Source organism: Opisthorchis viverrini (genome assembly GCF_000715545.1).
Source record: "Opisthorchis viverrini unplaced genomic scaffold opera_v5_55, whole genome shotgun sequence".
NCBI lineage: Eukaryota > Metazoa > Platyhelminthes > Trematoda > Opisthorchiida > Opisthorchiidae > Opisthorchis > Opisthorchis viverrini.
This window is the reverse complement of record NW_008751709.1, coordinates 1,854,741-1,880,780: the sequence shown is the minus strand read 5'-3', so window position 1 is coordinate 1,880,780 and position 26,040 is coordinate 1,854,741. Positions and strand designations below refer to the sequence as shown.

Here is a 26,040-nt window from a genome sequence, read left to right as displayed (position 1 = left end):
CACACCAAGCCGTTTTCAACAACTGAGGACTTGCATTGCAGCTTTAAACAAACCACGGAGTCTCGTTGGCTTCATCCCACACCCATGGAGAACCATCAAAACTAACCTACTTGTGTGTACAGTTTGTTTTGGGATCTGGTTCTTTTTTCACAAAATAATTTATATTTTTAGGCCACCTATTTTTTGTTCCATTACTATTGTTAGAAAAGTGCGCGTGTTCGCCCAATGACCTCCCTATATGTCCAGGAAGATAATATGTTAAACTTAGTACTTTTGTTGTTTTTAATCTATTCTTATCCCAAACTGTCACCTCTCTCTGATAATCCTTATTTATAGCTGAAACGAATCCAGCTTCTTCATAGCACCGCCGACCGCGATTGTGCATCGAATAAGCCAAACAGTTCGCAAACGTTTATTGGTTTCCATTCTTCTACGACGTACACACACCCTACACCTCCTTCCGCCACCGTCCGACTCAGTCCTTCGCTATCGTCAACAAAGTCTCGGCCAATGGACAGCAGTCTGCGGCTCAGCTCGTCTACTCTAAGTGGTTCCCAGTCGGTTGACAGTATGCAGTCACATGGCTACGGTCAGGCGGACACAAGCTTGGACAAAACAAGGTTGGACGAACCACTGGTTGTGGAAACAAGGCGATCGGTATGTTGAATGGGCCCTTCAAGGAATTTTCTGACTGTCTGTTTAAACGGCAGACAAATACCCTGAGCTTAGTTTTGTCCTAAGATAAACATAATGGCTTTCCCATGAAACGAGTGACTGCTTATACATTTAGTTTGTTTCATCTCTCCTGACCTTGTCGTGAGTCTTGGCTTATCAATTTTGCTGGTGCTGGTAGATGTTTCCCAATCTCAGTCCGTAGTTTACAATTTTTGTTTTATTGTTGTGCGGCTTTTTGTTTCAATTTCTGTGGCATAATCGAACTTAGGTACAAATAACCAAGAGCTAGTCAACTATACACAGCACTGTACTCTTTGAAATCATTTTAATTTTTTTGTGGACAGGTGGGATGCTACTTGGGATACATAAAAATGTTTCTGCATATGATTTAAGAGGGCGAGTCAGAAATATCCAAAATTCAGGGATATTCCGGATCCTTCATCCCGTGGAAAATCACCCGGATGCCTCATCTCACTTTATTGTTCAAGCAGTATCGTATTAGCACTGTGAACAGTTTTGGTGGCCTCTACAATCTGGCAGAACAATTCTTATCACTACTCCACATCGTTTTTGCAGTACTTTTTGAACCACTTGGCACACTAAACAGACGAATCCATTCACCTGGCGACCCTTTGTGCTCGTTTTTTACCGATTCCGAATGCTATGAAATCTACGTGAAGTAACGCTGTCCTTGAAAATTAACAGGCAATTTTTCGGTCTCCTAGTAGACAACAAACTTAATTCAAATTCAAGGTAAAGTAGACCTGAGAATGGTAGATATGTTCCACTGTGGGTGACAAACGGACTGTTCGTTTCAAGTTGTGAAATTCTACAGTTACAGTAATGCTCTTGGTTATCTGGTGGCTACTCTACAGAAATCCGCTTGCCCTCCTTACCTCCGCGGGCCTATGGTCGAGTGCTATCGACTTGGACGAACATGCATGGTACTAGCGCAGACAAATTTCAAATAACTTAGAATAGGTGAACATGATTGGACATAATTTTAAAGCCAAACCTAATTTGGGCGAGAATACTGAAAATGTGTTTACACTATTTGGCTTAAACGGGGTTCCTTCTCTCTCAGAGCACTTGTTTTGGCCAAAGACCACCAAAAAGAAAACGCATTGGACTTGGATTTCGGTTTCATCAAAGCTCAGATCTGTGGATATCCTCGATTGCGCCAGAATTTTGAATCCGTATGGCACCACTACTCAACGTACACACACTGGGAACACTCAAACTGTTACAATGGAATGTGCAAATGTATTCAAGCTTTGGTGATTGGTTTCAAATAAAGCAAGAGACAGATTAGCAAATAACCGTAACTAGAGCAATTTTGAATTCAGCGACTTATCCTCTTAAATTAATCAGCTAGAATCATTTATTCAGGAATAAAATGACCGGTTGCAAACCTGATATGTACCTACGACAGTTTATAGTGATCAGTACGCGAATAATCGCTTGGAAAATGGATCTTTCTGGAACAGCTTTTGACAGCACAGAATTATGAAAACTTAAGCATGTTTCATTAGCCTCTTCCCAAAACAAATATGTGGATACACAAATAATCAAGTGAAACAGGATTTTATTTTGTGACTCCAGGTTTCGCCCCTAACTCTAGCAATACTGTGACATTAACCTACTGCAACATCCTCATTCGTTCTGGGTTGACTCATGCATTGTCCAAACAATATTAGAATCAGATGTACACATGAAAAAAACTGAAGTAATAAAAGTCCTCTGATATGGTCTGGCTATCAAAATAAGTCCATACATAGGGCACCGTCAAAACTACAGCGTAATTAATCAATGAAATTTTTCGTTTAGTTTGAGGATTGCTTATATTGGCGTAAGACGTTGAAGTCGTGGCACAGTAACTGATTTCAACCAACGCTCTCTAAAATAACTCCGTAGTTAAGGAGTAACTTTACTGACCGGAAGGTTTGTGGTTCGATCTCAACCCCGATATCTCAACTGCTCTTGTCTAGGCTTCGGCCACTTGGCCGTAGCCCAGCCCTGGTGGCATGGCAGCTGGGCACCGGAGGGTGAAATCACTGAAAGACTGCATTCTCCTGTGACATATAACTGATTATCATAGATAACATGCGATCGTTTCGGCAGTTCAGGGTAAGCATTTCTGAACACTAATGCAGCTATAAGAAACTCAAAGAAACCCAGTCTGGTTGATCGGAGACTTGTTTCAATCTGTTGTGACGCATAGAACGGATTATAAAATTTGTTTCCTTTGGCTTTTCATGTCCTGAAAAGGTCGAGTTCCGGATCGCAAAACACTTGAATAACAGCTGCACTTGAAAGATTATATCACTACTTTCTTGTGCGTCGATTGTACGGGATGTAAATCTATATCACGTGGCAACTTAAGCCCATTTAGACTTTGCCGTTAGCCAAAACGCAACCAACACGAACGCTGTATTAGGCCTTGCGGATTCACTTCCTACTCAGTTGTGTTTATATCTTTTGTCAAGTTGAACGTTCAGGCATCGTGATTTCCTTTCCTGTGAATCACACTGCTGTGTGTGCCACTTAAATACTTCGGTGTAACTTGATCATGGTTTGCGAAACGTTTACCAAATATTCGCAGGCTAAAATACCGAACTCGGCAAACATACCCGTTGAACCCCAGTCGACAGCTAATTAACCCATTTTAAGTATCAATATTTAGGTATATTCGACAAGTAGGCTCTTGTAAGTTGGTGTATCAAATCTCTTCTGGTTCGCATACATATTTGTGATGCTTCCGTTTAATGCTGATCAGATGTACGGTAGAACATACACTTCCCTTTACTTGCGTTCCTCTGACAAAGCCAACGGATTAGTTCTACCTCACATTCATCCTGTGGGCTTCGGGGAAGGCAGTTGTGCCATAATGTCAAAAGATGCTGATCTTCATTCAAATATGGACATCAGTTATTGTATCGAGGTGGGAAAGCCAATACAAAAAATAGTCAAACATTTCACTTGTTCGCACCTGCACTCGCTTTGGCCGGATTAGTGGACAAGACGTGTTGTTCTCGGAACGATACAAGCAAGCTGATAAAAGTCATGCGGAAACACGAGTGCATCGGTTTTATTGCAATATGTTGCACAACATTTGCGATGATGGTTTCGCTTCTTCCAGAACTAGCGTTAATAAGCATTATCCATTAAAAGATTGGTGCACCGAGGATCAGGAGCGCAGACGCGTGAGGTAACACGCAAGCAACAGGACGCTAGAATATTTAGATATCAAACCCCAAATCTAGCGCTCGTCCAGCTCAATTCAACAGCAATTTTCTCAGTTGTCATTTTTTTAACACAGCTATTTTTATTCTTCGTCAAACTTGGAACAGCCCAAATCAGTCTTCAAGAATAGACATGGAGCTAAAAAGAATCTTTCAGACGTTTTGTCCCTGGTCGAAAATGGAATAGTTGCTTTCTACCTGGTTAGCTTGATCGGTAAAATGAATAACTTCGACAAACTGGTTTCGCGCCGCACCATAAAAAAGTTCGGTGCATGCTTCGAGACATTTGTTTAAATTCGAGATTGAGTGAGGAATTGCACAATTTGATGGGCTTCTGGTAGTACAAAACTCGAATCTGGTACAGTCCCGAGAATAACCGTATAAAATTTGCAGGGGGTGCATGCGAGCAGGATTGCTGAGAGTGCAGTCTATTAGCTTTTTTCGTCTTGTGACCCACGGAAAAACTCAATCAGAGCAAAAAGAAGTTCTATAGCTGGTAATGCTTGCTTTAATAAAAGTTAGGATGTAGAGGCCACATGAGGTATTTACTAAGCTGGCACAAAAACTAATATTACCCTAAAATGTAACTTTGTTTGGAGATGTGAAAATGCTTATCACAGCAAACACAAATTACAAAGTTCAGGCCATAAATGATTCACTGACTTTGGCTCCAAGATCGTCAGACAGAGAAATGTGTATGATTAAACATTCAAAGTGTTTCAAACGAACCAACTTATTCTTTTAGCTGTGCTTGTTTGAAAAATAGTCATTACGTTGTGGACTGAAGAAAAAATGATGTGACGATATAACACGACTGTCGTCTGAAACCTGAGCTGTCTGACAGCTGCGCATCAAAATTGTTTCTCTCATCGCGGTCATGTTGTGTTATGTTGGGTAGCAACAACAACTCAATTTCGGTAGAACACGTGACAGAATGTAGCGGGCATTTTGTGCAAGAAAATAAACTAATCCCAGCTTGTTCAACTGTCTCCCCAGCGGTGTGGAACTGCACCAGTTACACTGAACTCGGACAAGTTTTTAGTGCTGCTTCTAAACCCTTCACTGAGTTAACTGGACAGATTGATGGATAAATCCAATCAGACAATGGTTCGCTTTATACCATCATCGTCATCATTGTTGACAGTACAAAATCACTGATGCTCAGCTGCCGTACGGCCATAACTTACTTGAAAGCCCCATTGTGAAGATTTTTGGATGAAAAAGCGACTTAGTGCTGGGCTACTACGATCATTCCGCGATGCTCACATCTCCATACGCTCGTTCAGGCAGTCTGGACAGGAAATAGCGGCAACCAGTTACAACAACCATACCTTGTACTTCTCCGACCATGCACGGTGGAGATCACCCGGACTTAATCCTGGGAGGTGAGTCCCACCGACAGCTCCCAGACATTTCGTAATCTGTTTCATACAGGTTAATGTGTGGCCCCCTGAAATGGTGCTCCGCTCTAAATTGAACGAACGATAATGTAGATTGCGCAACACATTGCCTAACCACAGAAGACTCTGAGATTGGGCAAGTTCGTGGACTGTGGTGCAAGTTACACGACCAAACACTCGCTACGGACAGGCCGACACCATCGTAACCCAACTATATTTCTGAGGTAAGCATGGTCCAGGACGTAAGGACGTCTCAGTTCTGCTACCAGAACAGGCCACGTCTCAGATCCATACAACAAAATAGCCCTTACTGTGAATTGATTCACACGTCCTCTAAGGTTTAGGGATATACCGCATTAACACCACTAGTGAGCTAGAGTGAACAAGGATCCTCTCCAGATAGCATGTAAATGCGGAGCCTTTTGCCAAACTCTCTTTATAATTTCATGCGCCAAAAATTTTGAGATTACACTCACAAGCATTCGAGCAGCCATTGCTTGAAGGCATACTAAAAAGAACAAGCTGCACAATTGGGTCGAATGTGTCCTGGAAATCTGCCAATACTAAAATTGTGGGTTTTTTTATAAGTACGGTGCTGTTCTGCCACCTAATAGATTGTAAAGATTTAAACAACGCAAACGCTTTCTAACTTTTTGCTTTCGATTCAATGCTTTGTGGTTCGCCATAATGTGACAAAGGATAAGTGATGCCAAGTGTCCCAGTACGACTCGGGACACGCTGATCACTACCGGTGCCTTCTTAAAAATGACGCGTTGTCGTAGTCTCCCTTCTCCGACTGCAGGCAAATAAATCACACAAGCGCTGACTGAGGGCTTCACATCATATTTGGGTAATCCTGAGAGGTAGCCATTCTATCCAGGAGCTCGGTGACGTTCGAGAGAACATGTTCGGTCAAAGACCTCCGAGACCGTATGGGGTTCAAGATTCACCGTTCAGGGTTCTTCTGCAACTCCAAAATCCATCTGAGTAGCAGCAGGTTGCTAAATGTTCTCGGCTTGGTGGTTGAAGCCCCCTTCTTTAATCAAGATGGCTGCACCATTGCTCCTTGACGGATTCTCTCACTGGTCATCTCCGTAGAACGGCCACACGCATCAAGTGATAACCTTCGAGCATTCCTGGTTTTCTGGGCTTCTTTCATTTCCCCAACCTTCCGTATCTGCGCACACATTCTAGTTCATTTGGTTTATAATTCACTCGACCAACTTATGTTCGAGACTGACGGGAACATCCCCCCGGGATCCATTACGCCGTAACAGGACACTCGAGACGTCGTGGAAATTGTTTTTGTTGGTGTCAGAGCTACAGTCAAATCGGGCCTAGACAGACACGACAAGTAGACAGTGATCAGCTTCCAGATTGCAAGACCCATTCGCGGACGTTGACAGCCGAACCGCACACAGGCGATTAATAATGCGACTCAGTCAAGCAAAGATACTTCCTTCCAGTAACTTAGGACAAGGTGGACCCCTGCAAATCCTTCGTCAGTTGTCTCTGGATCGCCAGCAGTGCATAGCTGGAGTAGTCAGTTCGGCAACCTTGCTCACATCCTGAATATTTGTGTCTGATACACAGCACATACCGATGTCAGACGAGTCCAGTGTGGGAGCAATAGAGGCTTTTTACTCTGCTTGCTTCGATATGCAAACGGTAAAGTAGACGAACTGACCATGCACCGGAGTTTAAAGAATGGCCTTAAGATTGCTGAAACAATCAGCGCCGCTGCACCGAGGTGTGTTGGCCATGCCTGATGCGAAACTAGGTTTCCAATCCTAACTGACGGGCCTACAAATAGAGAGCTATACTGAAGTAGGGTGATGGGAAAGAAGTGAAACAGAAAGGAGAAAGACGTCAGCAGTAGTCTTTGTACGTTTATCCGCCTTAATCTATCCGACAGGCAAAGCGGTCCAACTGACGGCACCGCTCACGGGCATATATGACCTGGGATTATAGTTAGTTTTAGGTATCATAGTCATATGAGGGCTGGGATACTGCCAAGCAACCCCGTCTATAATGCAGCTTATGAAAGTTCTCAAGATAAAAGTTTGGCGGAGAGAACTTACTACAATGTGTTTGGCGGGAAGTACTGCTGTATTTTTTTTAAAGGATGATTCGTCATACGTTTTCCAAATCCCAACCTGGAGGACCAGCGGACTGTGTTCGTCAGAGTTCCAACCAGTAACCAACTTGGTATGAGTAACTCTGTAAGTATTGCATTGACAACTCTCTCAGGATGGTTCAATGGGTCAAGGAAGGATAAGAACCGTTTCACCACTGTGAGGTTCCATTTCTTCGTACTTTGCACTATTTTGACAATTGTCAAGCGGAGGAATGCCTGAACAAACCAGATGACGCTACTCTTCTTGGGAATAATGAATGTTGATTGGATTTTACTGAACAAGATAGATCTTCCCCAAAAAATGATGGCAAACTATCGCTCTGGTTTCTAGATAGATCTGTTTCTTTACTGTCATCAGACATCCAAGCTTCCAGGTTCACCATTTTTGGTAGCCGCCCTGAAAAATGTATGGTGAAACTCGAGCACCATTTTCACTTTTAATTTAAAAGGCGTAAAAGGTATATATCCAACGAACTTGGTACCTTTACCCCTTCTAACGCTGCTCGCAAATAAATTGCAAGCTTTCTCTAGAGTCTTACTCTTTGAGAAGACATTACATTTCTAGTAATTTTTCATCACATTTTTCTGAATTCGTGAAACGATGCCATATGTGTGAATTTTCAAACTCTTTGAGCTCTGAATAACGTTTGCGTCAGTACAGCACTGACGTCCAAACTAGGCTATGCAGATTTTAAACTAATGAGTCATAATTGACGGAAGGCGAGCCACATTGCTACAAAAGCCTTAAACAAAAAATCTACCGCTTTTGTTTCCGAATGCTGTATTCATTTCGTTTATTTCCAAGTCAACTTATTGAAATCGCATTCGGTGAGGTTTGTCTGCCACGGTACACCTGGAACGTGGTTTTGTGGCGTTTCGTACGAAAGAACTCAACCACTTTGTTTAATGACACACTATTTAGTAAATAATACGACTTTTGCAAAATAGGCACAAATTCGGTTTGCCCGCAAAATATATCGCAAGAATGCATTGATGGGTCATTATCGCGCTAGAAGTGGACAGAGTGGTATCTGAAGCCACTCTCTATATCGGTAGGTTCTTGGAGCTTTTAGTGGTTTACACTCTCCCAGATTCTCGGTGGTTGTGCCTCAAGCGTAGAAAAATATTTGGGGTCACCCGAATGATCACAGGAAGAGAACTGGTTCAATTTTCTCGGGTTTGTTTAGTAATCTGGTGGCTAAAGCGTATACTCAACATGCTCGCTCAAAATTATTCTACCCAACACGACCCCCTTTCGTTCTTTTCATGAAGCAGTCCGATTGGAAGCGACCATCACTGGGTTCTCTTATTCAAAAGAATGACCACCAGTGGTCCAGCACCACTAGTCCTCCACTGCACCTGAGCAACCATTCTGGAAGTGGATCAAGTCGATACGCCCCGAGAACCTATAATTCAGAGAGTTCACCCAGCCCATCATCACCAAAGCCGAATCTCCAGGCTCCAAGCAAATGGAACTTTGAGCGACCCTCGACCATCACTTCGAATGTTCAGAGACCGCTTTCGATAAACGTCGGAACTTCAAATAGTTGGATGTAGTAAGTGTTTGTTTTACTTTGAAATTTAAGTCACATTCATCTCTTTTTTAGCAGTGTTTGATCAAAACTACTAAGGTGAATCAGATACAACTTATCCTTTCAATCAGTAATTAAATTTGATCAAATGAATCATGAGATAGCTCAATCAATAAATTTCGCCCATCTCCAACTTTGTGTACCAATCTGTTAAAGTCAGTTTTTGGCAGGACTATTTATGGTCCACTCTCGGCAGATGATCACTCATGCGTACTTTTCATTCCTTACACAAAATTATTCCGCTGGCATGAGAAAAAGCGCTCTGGTTAAGGTGGTTGAATCCACACGCTTAAAATAGCCCGTCTTACGTTTATAATCGATAAGGGGTAAAAAGGGCATATTGAATAATGCCGAATATGAAGGACGTTTATTGAGGACTGAGAAATTTTTCCTTCCATTTAACCGGTAAAGAACAAGGAGTTTCGGAACAGGGTGGTAGTACGATGGTTTTGAGTAGTGGTATAGAGCATGTAGATTGGAATGTAGACTGATTGATGTAAGTTCTCCCTACTTCTAACATGTGCTCACTGCATATAGGTCACAGTTATGTTCGCTGAGCCGGGCACACAACGGTGCGCCGTCTAACAAAATGCTAATTTACAGTGCACCATGACGGAACTTTGCAACATGTTGCGGTCGTTGATTGAAGAGTTAAATTCAGTTTCATCATTTCAACTTAAGGTGGATTCTTTGCAGAGAAACGACAGCACCGTTCACAGGACTCTTTCAATAAATTCATTTACACAATTCCACTTTATGACCTAACCTAAAGAGAAGCCGTGAAAAAGTAGGATTAGTTTCACAGACAACGTACAATGTGTGGCATTTAAGTACCTTTTTGAATGAATACATGCAAGGCTTTAACTTAGTACGTGAGATGAAATCATCAACTGCCGGCTGAATGGATTTCCTGATGATTTTAATCCCCCATCCAAATGATGTGGGATGTACTCGGTAAATTTCTATGCGGGAATGAAGGAAGTACCGGTTTTTTTCTACTAATACAACCTTTATTCTCTAGCAAGGCATATTTCATGTATACCTCGTTCACAGAAGTGTTGACCATTTGGTTGTATTTCTAAGGAACCCAGCGTCCCAAGGGATATTCGTCGCTGCCACTGGTACAAGACTTGGTGAGTTAGGGTTTACGCTAACTTAGAACAAGAACGCATAACTGAAACTCTCGCTGAATCAGCTAAGACGATAATTACAGAGTAGAGGGGAGAAAAAGGCAAACGTAAAATTATTTTTCACGTGTTGCATATAGGATCAAAACAGAACCTTTGCGTTTTTGCCTATTGGGAAACCAGTCTACAACTGACCACAATACTACCATCACTTTTATTATATACGCTTCGTTTTGTTCGTAAGTCAGATTTTATACTGCATCCACTGGTAATGGAAACGGCTGTAAACCTGTTATGCACAGACAGATAACGGAGTTTTCTTCTCTAACGATATAATCCCCGGATACAAGATGGCTCAGTGGTTAGAGCGCGAATTTACTGGCCGGAAGGTCCGTGGTCCCAACCCGATATCTGCTTTCCGACCAGACTTGGGCGACCTGGTATTATCCCAGCCCTCGCGCTTCCTTTGCGTGGCTAGACACCAAAGGGGTGCTACAGCTGAACGGTTATTCCTTTCCTGCATAATCTCTGTAACCATTATTATCATAAACAACAACATCAGCATCACATCGTCAGCACCATCGTCACTGCCACAAACAACATCATCAACGATATCATGCCAGTTGGCGGTAGTAATGGCAATAGCACCAGGGAAAATTGTCACGTGCACTGACCAACAAATGCTCTTGACCCTCAGCTATTCTTCCACGAGACTATGAATAAATACTGACCGAGTTTTGGGGTTCCGCTACTCGAAAGAACTCCTACCAAGAAAGGTGTTTTCTACTGTAAAATAAAAGCACAAAACCCCACGAGCAGACAGTATTTCTCTCTGCATAATACAATCATTTTTGGTTTTCTGAGGATGAACTAAACATTTTCCCGGCTTCGGTGCAAAACTAATTAAAATTTCTCCCATTTATCGATTTCACACCAGACAAATTTCCAAAATGTGTCGTTCAGTAACACATCTAAACTGGAAGCGAAATAGCTAGATAACCGGCCTGTTAACGAAAATCTGATTACACGAAACCAGAAACAGTCGTGCAAACTGCCTGACTAGTTTCCCAAACGAAATTATGGATGTTTACTCTTGCTAGTATTTTTGGAGACAGCGCTACAATGTTGCCATATAAACTTAGGTTCAGCACTAAGCACTGTATGGTGAATTTGACCGAAATTCAGTGACGGCCGACTATCAGTTTCCTTTTGGTTTGGAACTCAGTATCCTAAATTTGAACCTTTTTTGAATTTTAAACTCGGCAGTCCTAATTTGGTGTGTGTCATAACAGCAACGTGTGCTCTCTTCCGGAGGAAAACTTTGTGGTTAGCTTCACAAATTATACTTTACCGATCAGATCCATAAGATTTTCTCATTGCGGAACGTGGTCCGAATCGACCGTATGATCACTTGAGTAATAAGAAAATAATCAGAGTGTGCGTATCGCCACCTAATATTGAGCATTCGTATTCCCCTTGCTCCGAATAAGCATGGGAGGCTGAACCCGTGAAAGGAAAACCACATAACGGGACTGATCAATGGACAGCTTACTGCGACTGGATGACCAGATTTTGGCAACACAAATGAACTGTTGATGCACGGAAATATTGTATACTTGTGTTACTCTAAGTAATGCAGAAATTAGTGTGCGCATGGGAGAAATCGAACGAAAACGCAAAAAATGTCTGCTGGAATGGATTCTGATCAAGTTATCAGCACTGTTAAAACAGGCCTTTTGGAGGGCTCTTCGGGTATTTTCTCACAGTGAAAAGATTTTTGACGCATCATACTGTGATATGTTTAAGATTGAATATCTATCCGGACAGGTCAGTGACTGCTTAATTGATTGTGGTTCTCACGTGGTACGAATGAATTTAATTTAACTACGACTCTTTTTGTTTAACGTCATTGGTTGAGATTTTTCTTCTCCCTATATGCACAGCAATCATCCGATTATCCCCGAGCCCCTAAGGACAAACAAATCTGACACGGCTACGCAAACAGACGAGCTTCTTTCTCCTTCTTCGCTGACTCCAACCAATTCTGTAAGTGCACCAAAAACTTTCTACTTTACCGACGCATTGTTTCTTTCAAGAATCAGCCGATTAGTGTCTAAGCTACCGGTGTGGTTGCGCATACTTCTGACGAGCCATTTGAGTAGTATTTGTCCGTAATCCAAAGTAGCACCTGTGTAATTAACCGATCACCATCATCATCATCATCATCGACAGCATGACATCAGTGTTCAACACCGATGCTTCACTGCCGTAACCGATATTTGAGTTGGAATCTTTGGGCTATTCAGGCATCCTGTTCAGGTATGTCAAGTATTGTTTAGGAATACGTCCAATAACATTGTTTTTTAAACCGCCTGCAAATTTGCTTTTGAGTGACGTGACCGGATTTTTCCGACCACACTGATTGCGTTTCGCGACTGTGCACTACTCATCTGAACGCGTTCTCCATTTAACAGGTACGAGCTGTTATCATCAGTTTGACCAATTCGGTGAGCCCAAAGACACCCATGAAAATTAAGCTCGACACTTATTCTCTCACCTGCAGCTTCAAACATTCATTGCGTGTCGAACATAGAATTGACGGGTTCAGTAAGTAGAGTGGTGAGAAACCCAAAAAAGCCTCGGTTGTTGGTAACCGGCTTCCCAGAATATTTATTACGGCATGCTAAAAGTACCAGCCGTGGCAGTAATGTCTGGTGGTCCTTTTAGAGGAAAAAGATCCTCTGAAAAGGAACTATCCTTGTGTAATGTTTCACAGGTACGGACTACTCCAAATCCACCAATGCGGGGTGCTATGATTTCTCCGGACCATATAATCCTTAAATTCACGTTCATCAGCAACCCGCTGCGAACCGCTCAGCTTCAACATGGAAAAGAGTGAACCGATCCATCATCTTATGACGCCCTGTTGTTCGAACAGGTATCCAGTACAATCTCCTGGTTGCCTTAACGACGTAACAACAGTGTTACATGCGTGTCGTTAGCTGAACTATTTGGATTTATATTGCACTTATACGATCTATAGGCTTTTTTCACAGAGTCTACGAATAACTCAAGCTCATTCAGCTGTTCAACGGATTAACTAACCCAGATGGTCTATGCATCAGATGACTGATAAAGACTCTCAGTCACATGGACTATTCGAACTCCCTTCTGGCCGCAAGCCAGTAATTGTGTTCTGTTCGGCAATTATGAATTGAAAAGCCATTGAAGTAGCTGACAATGGCTCCCATGCTAAGGAATCCAAGTTTGCTAAAGCTAGGTTTGCAAGGAATTGCTGTGGGTCTCATCAGTTTGGTGTGTCTCAAGTGATTCCAACTAACGGCTACAAAATTTTTATGGAAAGATTGCGTCTTATGGTCGATTCCGCGCTACTAATGCCTTTAGTTGGATTCACAATTTTGCTGTATGACTTAGTCTTTTTATTGCACGAGACATTACTTGGGGTTCATCGGCTGTAACTTCTAATTGAGAGTTCAAAAGCCGACTCTATTTGCACTGTTCTGTTTGCCCTTTGTGTACCTGAGCATTTTGCCTTGCCGGGATATTATCGGGATAACAGCCACTCAACGTTCAAGCCAATGTATTCCCCAGGAGGACAAACTACTACCCAGGATGAACCATCCGGCTTACCCGGGTTGTTAATCAGATTGTCTGACAATGCGAAATCTGGTCATTCCCCGGAAGTCAGGCTATCTGTATGAGCTGTAGCGATTACGACGATGTCTATCTATTATTGGTTTTTCTTAGCTTTAAACCACGTTATTTCCAAACTTTACAACGTAACAAGCTATTGCAGAGAGCAACTTTCACACACGACAAATGTTATTCTTCTTCTCAATTTGTACTTTTAAAGCGCACACTTTTCCACAGGTTTTAGCTAAATACTATGCGTATATTTCCCTTGTGACTGTCTGAGAAAATATTACCAAGTCCATCCTTTCGACTGCGATGGATAGGACAACTGTGCACGGGTTTTAAAACTCCATCGATTTCAGAGGAGATAGAGACTCAAGTAGACTCAAGTAGAAATAAAGCAAATTTAAAAATACCATAGAAGGAGACTCGAACCTACGGCTTGTCGCTTGTGTACACAGGCTTCACGCCAATTCACTAAACCTCTGTTTAAGCAAACAGTCACAGATGCCATCACTGAGCCCATTGTGTGACTCTCAAGAATAAAGCCAGATACACATGATGTGAACAAAAGTCACTCACTAGGCAAGACTCCGACCTTCGACTCTTTGACCAATGTACATTGTTAGACTAGGGCACTGTTCTTGCAAGTTGGAACTGATGAATACTTTATAAATGCTGTTATTCCAGCTTAGCCTGCCATAGGAGACCCTCAAAACTCATTTCTTTCAGTGTCATTTGTTCCAAAACATCATAGTTAATGAACTAAAAGCAACTTTTGGAAAGGCGAATTGGAAAGCGAATTGATACCTCAACTGTATGATATAATAACTGCCGAATAAATCAGATAATAATCAGTCCTCGCGTAAGACCTGAGCTTTGATTAAGCGGGGAATTTTTCCAAGCATGTGAAAAAAATACCGAAAGGCACCTTTGCTCTAAGCTGAACTCGTCAGATTGGCGCGATGAACTCAAACAGTTGACATTTTGGTTGAAGCCCCCAAGCTATTAACCTCCGGATCAAGCTTCAGATGGTTGTTAGGCTAGGTTAACGGCTGGTAGAAACCAATTTTCTTATCAAGGCAGATTCACCAAATGTGCAAACAAATCGAATGCAGCATTGCCGGAGCGTCTAAATCTCAGACTTTAATACATTTCCGATTTTCCTTTTCCTATCTGGTAACTCTTAACAAGGATAGGAGCGCCCGTGCTTTAGACTTCTGTTTAAGCGATGTTCTCACCCCAGGATTAAAAGCCATTGTCTACTCGGCTGTAACTAATAGTCTCATTCTGCGAACGTCCCTTTTGAGATTTTCATAAATGCTTGAGCTTTGATAGCAAAAGGGAGAAAATAATCTGAGCAGGAGCACCATGCATTCCTAAATATCACATTTCCGCCTACTTAGTCTGAGGAGCTTGAAATAGGGTGCCATATCACTTTTTCTGAGCAACCTACGCATCGAACGTCATGAGGAACATACGATCAGACGTTTCCGCGTGTGGTATAAAAACTCCTCTTAATAGCTAATGAGCCCCCACACTGTGCAGTGATCGTGTTAACCTAAAGCTGTCATTTTTAAAGTGTCTTTCTAATAGAATTGAAGCAGTTATGGGCACTCAACGTTTCACAATGGGTTGACAATAAATTTTAAACCAAAATCCAGAGTTTGAGTGCAGAATACCTCGGATATAATAGTGCCATCGACACACTATGCAGAACACTTATGTTTCCGTTCAATTTTCTGTAGATTCCACTTTTTCCTCAACAAACTACACGTGTTCTTCCGCATATCGGTGAAGAAAATCCAGTGCTGGGTTGTTGGCCGAAAGTAGATGATGGATATGCAGAGTCCAGATGTAAAGTCGTCTCCGCTACCTGTCGTTTACAGATCATGTCTCCCAATACCGACTTAGATCAACAATATCCACACTTTTTTGAGAATATTAAAAAAGCGTGGCTGAAAAAAAAACAAGATAATTGGAGGAAATTTTAATGAAGAAATTTTTGTACCACGGGAGGTATCCCTAAATAGACAGACCACGTGTACTGTGCGCTCTGATGGATGCACCTATGTGTCTCCAGTTTTTTCATAGAGCATAAGAAAAATTGACTGGTAACCAGCCAATTACACACCGCTCAAACCACATTTGTTGGTATGGTAGTTCATTTGTCTTACTCCGTAAATTCCGTGAACTATTCACAATAACCGTCTAAGGCTTGTCAAATGGTGCAATTTCTTCATTCTTGATCTTTAAGAGAACGTGTCTACTCAATTCAGAACGTTTGAAAACAGTGTTAACTCTCTTGGTCCTTTAATTTTTTTTTGGTTAATCATAACGAATGGAAACATATATTGGTGAAACCATTTTGCTGCTTAGATGCCAACATGTTTAAGCACGTACCAGTTTTTAGGTCATGCCACGTTGTTCAACCCTACATTCCTCAGTGGAATGTATGAAAACATCGTTTTCAAGTAATTTTCAAATACTTTTGAGTAATTTTAGTTAGTCTTCCAAATACTTGATGACCTAACCCCTCAGGCCTCACAAAACTTCGACCCTCAAATAATTAAGGATGGCTTAAAAGACAATTATCAACAAATAAATTCAGAACGCCCCAAGAACGTAACTTGTTTAATGGCCCAGGTATTTTCCGCAGTTTATTATTCGCCTGTGTATTCTGCATGTAAAATTATAGGCATGACTGCATGATCTGGGCAACGAAACAAAATCTTAGATGTCTCACACCTGTGACATGGTGTGGTTGTAATACCCCGCTAGTTGTTAGAAAGAAGGGAATGCGACTGTCCAGAAAAGTACACCACAGTCTTTTCTGGATATCATTCGCGCTCGGGTTCTTCAGAATCCAAGGACGGCATAAATCCGGTAGACCTTTGTTCTGGTTGATACTTTTCACAATAAAGGGATCGTTCACTCAAAAGTGAAGTTTTCTCCTTCCTTTTTGGCGGAACTTATTATATATAAAGTTGCTTGGAACCCTTCGACAGCTGATTACCGAATTTGCGCTTCTTGGAGCTTGTCGCAGAGAACCGGTCTCCGAGGTTCCATAAACCTCGTCTTACTTTAACATTAAGTTGTAAGAAGGCGACGTCATCTGCAAATTAACTTATCGCTAACAAGCAGTTTGTTCTGTCAGTAGTACTACGTCTTGTGAAAAAATTTATACTGCGATATCACAAACTCTGTACTAAGATATGAGGAAGCCTTTGCGCATTACAACTGAAGAATATCACACTCTTGGGGCTTACTTGGGTCTCTAGTTAACGCCTAGTTTTCTCCTCATTGCTGCACTTGCCCGATAAGACGCAATTAAAAGAAAGCAATCGGAAACCTGTGTTTTTGATAATGTTGTGGAATATAGGTAGCTCGGGTGCGTTGCTTGGATGTTGGTCAGCTGGCCATGCTTTGCTGTTGGGTTGCAAATATATCATCATAAATCTAGATGACATTGTCACTCAAGTTTGCAGTCCAACTGCCAAATTCGACAAGCGGACCAACAACTAACGTGTGTTCCATTCACATTCGAATCTTTCGTAGATTTATTTCTCAGTTATTGTCTACAAGTGACATGGAAATTAAGCTTTCTTGCAGTGTTCAATTGAGATGTTTATTTGGCCTGAACTACTGGCGTGAGATGCACCGAAAGTTTCGATTAACTTTATATCTTGCAAGAGGGAACCAACTGATTTGCTGCATCCCAAAAAAATAGATTTCAGCCTTCACTTATAGCGTTCCCTACAATCCTGTGCCTTTCACAATGATTAGGTTTCAATACCAATCTTTTTCTTTGCTAACATTCTTTTCCAAAGTCCTTTCAAAGGCGTCAGTATTGCCAACTCTGATTTCCAACAACGACTGTCAATCTGGTAAGGCAGTGATAGTTGTAAGCGAAATACCATCTTGTCCACCCGCACACCGTTTGCTCCCAAAGCAACCTTCGGGAATCTTGGTAACCAATGTTTTTGTGGATATGATCTGGTCACTGGTTAAATGTCAGCTATAGGTTCAACTTTATCCAATAATTAGTTCTTGTCCTCATATCTGGTCCTTTCCTAACTACACATCCTTGTGTCCTCAATTTGGACGAGGTCTGGTAGTAATTAGATTTGCGCATGGAGTGCAGAATCATCTTGGTTACTACCTGGTTGGATATTCACTACTTTCAAAAAACAGAAGGTTAGGCATTCACGCCTAACTAACTAACCTGGCACTTCAGATTTGACAAAAGGTTTTTCATAAATAGTTTGGAGTAGGGTGGTTTTTTTCTTGTTGAGACGTGCGCAATCACTCCTACATTTTGATGTGGTGTACCAGAATTATTCACTCAATACTGTTAAGCATTTTTGGCCCACATTTTATAAATTCAGTCCATTCACGTCACGACACTCGTTCGAGCAAATTCGCAATAAAAACCGCTAGCTTGTCTGTTTACCGCAAGTACAAACTATCCAAATTTTTTCACTCCGATTCCATCTGTCCTACCCTGCAAAGCCCATCAAAAGTATTATAAAAGTTCATTTTCTTCCGTATTCTGTAGAAATCTGACAGTCAACCGTCTTTCCATTGTTCTGACTACTCCAGGACCCCGGTAAATAGCAGTCAGTTGTTTTTTTTAATTAAAACCCAGCAGGTAATCGGATTGCGTGACTGGTTCGTCTGCCTAACGGCAAGCCATCTTTTCCAGACTTGCCACATAAGCCGATACCACCATATTTGTTTCTTTGACAGATTACAGCAAGGTGTGTTGCTTTGTCTATCTTTTCAAAATAGATACTCTCTCAATCAATAACTGTTCGACTTTAATTTTTCGGTTTGATGTCTTTAGTAGAACCAACCACTTGAGATGAATCATCATTCGAAGAGAATTGAACAATGACTAACTCCCTTATGCTAGTTATGGCTATTCTCCCAAATGTGAATCGCTGTTTGGTGCCCTGAAAAGCAATTGGTGTGTTTTTTGCCTACAAACAAGTGCTGTATTCTCTTAGAAACCAAGCAATCAAAGCCCTCAAAAGTATTTTTTTATCTGTAGTCTTATGGAGAATTGACAGACTTGTGTGCACCTAATGAATGCTGGTTCTCAAGAATGAGTTTATGTAGGGTTTTTGAAAGCAATTTTCACAGGAACTAGTCTCCCCGATTCCTTCGTGTTTTGTAAACTTAAAAGCTCTTGTTCAGTTTTTGACCAACTTGTTTTATACGATACGATAAGCGGCAATTACAGAACAGTGGCATTTAAATGCAAAGGCTGTAAGTTGTAAAGTCAAAACTACTACCACCACATACCGCGACAGGAATTCCGCCGTCTGGAATTCGATGACATCGCTCTGTTGACAAAAACAGATGCAATACAAATAGGTCAATACCTGCTCCTTCAGATTTCTGTTGATATAATTGTTTAAGATGTTACTTGCGCTTAAATCAATACACACTGTTATGCTTAGTTACGTGATGATTTGCTGAGAGAGTTGGAAGTCTGCTTACTGGGGACCTACCCCTATCAGTATTTTTTCTCTCTGTGTACAGTAAAATCCCGACTGGAAAACCCACGTGCTGGGTATTTCATAATTATGCTCGCACAGAAACATTAATGTGCAATGCATGGTGTTTAGCGGCACCTGCTGAAGTGTGCCACTACCATCCAAGTGACGAAACAGCCTATCTATCTATCTATCTATCTATCTATCTATCTATCTATCTATCTATCTATCTATCTATCTATCTATCTATCTATCTATCTATCTATCTATCTATCTATCTATCTATCTATCTATCTATCTATCTATCTATCTATCTATCTATCTATCTATCTATCTATCTATCTATCTATCTATCTATCTATCTATCTATCTATCTATCTATCTATCTATCTATCTATCTATCTATCTATCTATCTTCTATCCTATCTATCTATCTATCTATCTATCTATCTATCTATCTATCTATCTATCTATCTATCTATCTATCTATCTATCTATCTACTATCTATCTATCTATCTATCTATCCAGCAAGCTACACATATGTATATGGGCTGATTTATCTAGCTATCTTCTTGTTAGGCTTAATATCTATCCACAAACTTTTCTAATAAGATTATTAACACTGCTTTTTTCAGTATACGAAATCAAAGTACCAACAAATGGCCTCAGAAGATGAGGCAGTAAGGGCCAAACCTTCTTTATGTAGTGAATGATAGATGAACTTTGTAGGACACTAGTGAAAAACCAGTGCCAATAACTTTCATAAAGGAAACTACCCACATGGTTGCTGAAAACTTTTCGACAGCACACGACCGATTTCCCCCTTCTTGGGGCAAATCAAGTAGGCGCAGCCTCCGAGTTTCCGTCAACCTTATGATCTACTTGAACCCAAATTGGACTGTTTTCGAGGAATACATTCATTTGCAAATCAATTTTGTTTTTCCTGCGTGCAGCACTTACAGTTGTAGAATATCATAAACGAGAGATTCAGTTGAGTCTCTCGTGAAAACCAACCTGCTTTGCAAATGAGTGTATTTCTCGAAAACAGTCCAATTTGGGTTCAAGTAGATCATAAGGTTGACGGAAACTCGGAGGCTGCGCCTACTTGATTTGCCCCAAGAAGGGGGAAATCGGTCGTGTGCTGTCGAAAAGTTTTCAGCAACCATGTGGGTAGTTTCCTTTATGAAAGTTATTGGCACTGGTTTTTCACTAGTGTCCTACAAAGTTCATCTATCATTCACTACATAAAGAAGGTTTGGCCCTTACTGCCTCATCTTCTGAGGCCATTTGTTGGTACTTTGATTTCGTATACTGACATACCAAGTGGACTAACATCGTTTTGAAAAACATAAGGTTCTTCGCTCTTTGAAGTCCTCCTCACTCGTTTGTCTACATCTGGGAGATTTTTTTCTAACTAGAGACTGTCATTTACCAGCCCCAACTATCTCTGAACAACAACTATAATCGCAAAAAGATTCCCCAGAGCAGCAGAGTCCAGTGCATGCCACTTTTAAAGGCTAATCACTCTACATTGCAATTATTCATTAGTTTGATACCTATCTAAACCCAGCTGATTGTGCTAAACTAAATAACTATTTGTTCACATCGATTGTGCTTGCCGTTCACGCGCAGACAAGAAGCAACTTTCTGCAAAACCCATCAGTTTTTCTCTGGGGAACTGAGTGGTAGGACACTTTGTCTCACTTCCATGCAAATTCCCTAAGGATCACCCCGTACTAAATCACTTGATAGCAGTCTCAGGCAGACTTACCGAGCTGCACCAAAGTGACTCACTGGCTTAGCTCATGAGATAAAATTCGACTGATTTTGGGCTGTCACAGTTTTCGTGAGACATTTAGTAGGTACCCATCCCATAGGAGCCGAAATGGAAAATGGTTATTCTCAAGGTATGATGTGGCTGGCTCTAAAGGCAGTCGGTTTGGCGTCCTGTCTTGATAAGCATGCATCCCATGGATATGTTGAAGTAAATCGTATGTATTAATGGTTAACGCTCAAGCTTATGTTCACAATATTCTCGTTCAAACAGTCCTCTTCCTGAGCTATAGCAGTTATTCTGGTTAATCCGCATCAAAGACTGCTCTTGGTAGAGCTACGGCGAAGTACATGTTCTTGGTCGTGCCGGAAGTGCGAAGCAGGCGCGTCAACGTCACTACACAGGCGCAACCTTGACGAAACTAAATTATAACCTCTGAGCAAGCGAACGTTTTTACTCTGTTAGAATGCAACTGGTTTGTCCGTAGGTTGACGAAAACCCATAACTGCCTCAGTTGTGTCGATCAACTTACTCGGTCACATCGCTTACACACACTCGGCTGTTCAGGCAGGATGCTCCAAATGCATCCAGATTTAGCTAATAAAGCTTCTTGTACGTCAGACATCCGGGGTTCGAATCCAGACACGATCAAGGGGATTCACTGCTGGACAACTTTGATAAGAATGAAACACAAGTTTAGTGCTTTTGTTTTTTGGTATGAACTTACTAGAGCTACTGCTACTGGACGACCACTCAAATGACAATGACGTGCATGCATCTTCTGCCAATTCTGCAAGCACACACAGCTTGCACCGGAATGATGGGAAATTCGATGTGTTGGAAGGGACTAACGCAATCTTTTGAAGTAACTTTTTTGCAGCTCAGTCATATAAGTGTCGACAGACTTGTGTCTTTTGAAATCGGTCAAAAGTATAGCTTCTCAAAACGTCCACTTTTTTCCGATTCCTGAAAACGAACTTAAACGTGGTTTATCTTTGAGGAAACATTAATTCTTTCGGAAATCCCAAGATTAGGATATATGATCTGACTCACACAATACTGTTATGCTCTGTCAGATAAATTCTCCTGTGCTAGGTGCGATTAAGCACCAACTTACCTGCTGACATTAATTTTTGATCACACATTTCCTGATTTTATTGATAATGCAAGATACTGTCTCTCCGAAACGTTCTTCCTAGATTTCATTTAGGCTGCGTGCACTTTTTTCTCCAATCTCACGCCTTTTGACGCACTCATTGTCAGTCAAGATGGAATCAAACGGTCAACCAGATAGTAGGAATTCCAGTCAGACCGCACCAGCTAACTCTCAGTATTTGAACTGGTTGTTAGTGAAACCTAGAGATCGCAGAAATTACCCTGGCTATTTTGCCTATATTTTTGCTTTTTCATGCTATGAGGCCATGCAGATTGTCGGCTTTTCCAGGATTTTATCCTAACTAACTCGTGCTTGGTCCTGTGCAGTCACGATGCGTCACAAAATTCCTGATAAAGGCCACGGAAAGTCGGTTATAAGTTAATAATTGTTACCCTCCGTTTCAAACTTAGTGGTTTTACCGGACTTCGGAGCCTTTCAGATGGTCCATTCTTTGCTGAAACTCCATCAAAGTAGTCTGGAAAATGAATGATCATGGGTTGAAAATACCCGCTGGTGGTCACACAGATAGTGCACTCACCGGGTTCCACTAGAAATCTTCAAAATTGGTAAATGACCCAAGTTTTTGGTTTTCTTAACTGGGCGACAAATCTCCTCATGACTGTGCTTGACCCCCTGGGTTGCTAGAAAACAAACAAGGAAGGCTGTATTTTGTCTGGGCTTACATTGGTGACTTGCGTGAATATCCTACTGCTGTATGAATACATCTTACACCGCAGTATTGCGTCAAAAAGCCTAGTGTTTGCGTCAACTGATGTGCGAAACGCGCGTTAGGATGATTTGCGTACGTGAGAGAATGAAAAAATAAAAGCTAAAAATTGCTGAATTTTGACATTTTACCAGATACCTGAAGGTATTTTTCAATGTCGAGTTCGCCAATTAGCGCACACCGTTTTTCTGCTGTCAGCAGGATCTACCCTTCACCACACCTCCATATGGTTTCAGCACGAAACGAATATTAATCAGGGTGATATCTAGGTTTAGCCCAGGGCACGAAATTTTTTTCCAGCCTCGCTGAGAGTACTATATGTAAATTTCCGCGCCCCTTAGCGGTCTGTAGAGTATCAAGCCTATTCATCTTGAATTTGAATATCATTATTATGAATCCAGGAGTTGGTCACACTTTAAGCCCATTTTCGTCCCTTTTACGGTTCACTGGCGGTTCAGCTGCATGCCTCTTTGATTAACAGCCTTCACTGTGGCACTACTTGGCCATCACCTAGATTCTCATACACAGCAAGCATGAATCAAAGTTCGACTTATGTACTCATCTGCACACCAAGTTTGTTTTGCCGGGAGAATCTCTCCGGCTGAATCTCTTGTTTGTGATGTTCCTGATGAGTGTATAAGTTGCATTTCGTGTGATTCGGATTCAGGTTGTACATAAAGTTGACGGAACCTCGGGGAGTGAGTCTACCTGATGAGCTCAAAGAAGAATGAAACTGGTAGGACTGTCTAAAAGTTTTCAGCAACTTTATTTGTACCGTGTTACGTCTGTAAAACGATTCAGCGTAATTTTTTGGCTTCGTGCACAGTTCGATACTGGAAAAATGCTTGGCTTTCTGGGAAAAATTCACATTTTTTCGCAACCTTCTCTCAGACTTCCATGTTAGTGTTAGAGGCTCTGAAAAATATTAGGCCTATCCCAAATGATATTTTGTCTTGCTGAAAAGTAAAAGGCGAAATAACCACGTTGAGAGTGCATGAGAGTGCGTTGCAAAATTTCTCAGCCGAAAGCGCCCTCGTTCGTTGAAATTCTCGCTGGAATTCCAGATTGTCGACATGGTTACGTGTCTTTCTTATGGAACCAAGAACAGCCGGCTAGAAGGCAGCAGCAAAGGGTTGTCTCATTCGTCAAGACTGACACGGTGTTTGAAAGTCAAGTGGATTTAACATGTGACTATCGGGTAACTTGAGTGCCAGGGTTCAATGCATTTCTAAATGTAAAATCAGAGTTTGTAGGTAAATGTGCCAGTGGTTCCAGCGGCGGTCGTAATCCAAAGTCGAGTTGCCCTCGAAAAAACACCGATTGATTTACCTGTTAAGAAACAACTTGTTTCTGTTAGTTCAACATTCGATGTCCTGCGCAGTGGGCTACCTAGAAAAAGACAATACGATTATGTCAAATGCATTTTAGATTTACATACCACTCGAAGGACTTTCGTCGACTGGAGTGGTTATTTATGGTAATATAGATCAGCATAACTCCGGAAAGTCCATCATTCTCATGCTTTCAGCCTTACTAAAATAATCTGTAATGAACATATACATGTTGACTTTCGATTTTGTGCCTACAATGTTCCTGAGAATTCAGTTATTTACAACATATTGGGCTAGAACGCACTGATCAACTCTAACAATTGGCTTAGGCTACCCAGTTTGTCAGCAAACCACTGAAGCAGGTCCTTCTGATCTGTCCACGCATTTCACCCCAGAGTTTGCGCCACACTCAGTCAATTTTGGTAGCAACTGGAGTGGTTTTTTGACTGATCACGTCTGTCTCAAGTACCGTTCCATTAGCTGCCAAACTCTTGCATAATTCTTTGACCGTTCAGAAAATGTGGCGCTGGGTTGAGTTATTTTGGAATGGCCATTGAACAAAGCCTGTCAACAACCAACCCGTCAAGAAAACATTTAAGGGCAGACTCAGTAGTAGTTTTTCAACCGACAGTCGTTAAGTCGACTGGAAAGAATGTCCAGAAAAGTAGACCATTTGCCAGCTTTTAATAGAACTGGTTTCGGTGGAAAGGTAAGCACACACACATAAAAGCCTTTTGATCCCACTGGTCACAGTGTCATTCAAAAGATGGTCGTTGCTCTGCAAATAACCGATATTGGTTAACCGCTGGTGGGTCAAAAATCTCAAGCGTTCTGTTATCTAGAAGACCGGCACTGAGCAAGGGAAGTCGGCATGGAAGTGTCTGAAATTTCGCATCAGTAATTGCAGCCGGTTACCAATATGACAGGCTATCCTCTCTTAAACACCAATATCCAAGTCTTCCCGTAAATAGCATGAGTCATTTGTTTCCTCATTGCAGTACACTGCCTTTATTGGCTCACTCCTGCTACAAGCTGGACAGCAAGAACAAGCTGGTTACACTTGCTAAAACTTCAGTCATAAGAAAGTAAGAGACCAGGAACGATGTAATGGATTGATCAGATAACTGACGTTTGGTGACTGTAGTTTGCCTATGAAGTTGAAAATAGGTAGAATCGCATTGGAGACGATGGCTATGGTGCAGCAGTGTTACTGGCTTTGTCAGCGGGTCATGTGACTTGGGTTTGAAAGCATTAAATTCCCGTCTGTAGTCACCATTCACGAAGGTGGCCAGTGTAGAAAAAGCTCACTTTACTGGCCAGAGCTTTCATACCCCGTCGCCTTTCTTGACAAAACACTCTTCAGAGGATTTCCGCTTGATGAGAAACCTCTTTCGTAGGGAGAGCGATCAAAAATAAACTCATGATAGTTTTCAATCAATTGGAAAATGTTTGGGACCGATTGGGAAGTCATCGTTTCAGAGGGGTTTGGTAAACAATCGGTGGATTTATTGCTGGGCAACGTTTCGCTTTTGACACAAAAGCTTCGTCAGGCCAAGTAAGTAAGTAAGTAGGTTGATTGGTTTTTAAGGCAGTCAGGGAACCAATCCGTGAGATTCCTCCTTATGACTAGTGACGTGATCAGTGCTGGGTGTTCAGTCTGATGTCCCTGTTTGTTGATTAGTGGGGATGACTAAGCTTTACGATAGATTGGTTTGGGGGGGGG

General features: G+C 41.6%; 1 protein-coding gene across 1 annotated transcript in view; it reads left to right on the top strand.

Annotated features, from left to right (window-relative positions):
- T265_03642 (hypothetical protein) overlaps positions 1-26,040 on the top strand; it is a gene marked incomplete at both ends in the record, with an annotated part of 101,792 nt that overhangs the window by 61,820 nt on the left and 13,932 nt on the right. Inside the window, 3 exons of the mRNA XM_009168177.1 lie at positions 337-657; positions 8,727-9,007; positions 12,117-12,219. Of these exons, the coding sequence (XP_009166441.1) occupies positions 337-657; positions 8,727-9,007; positions 12,117-12,219 (705 nt within the window). The remainder of the gene's footprint in view (positions 1-336; positions 658-8,726; positions 9,008-12,116; positions 12,220-26,040) is intronic.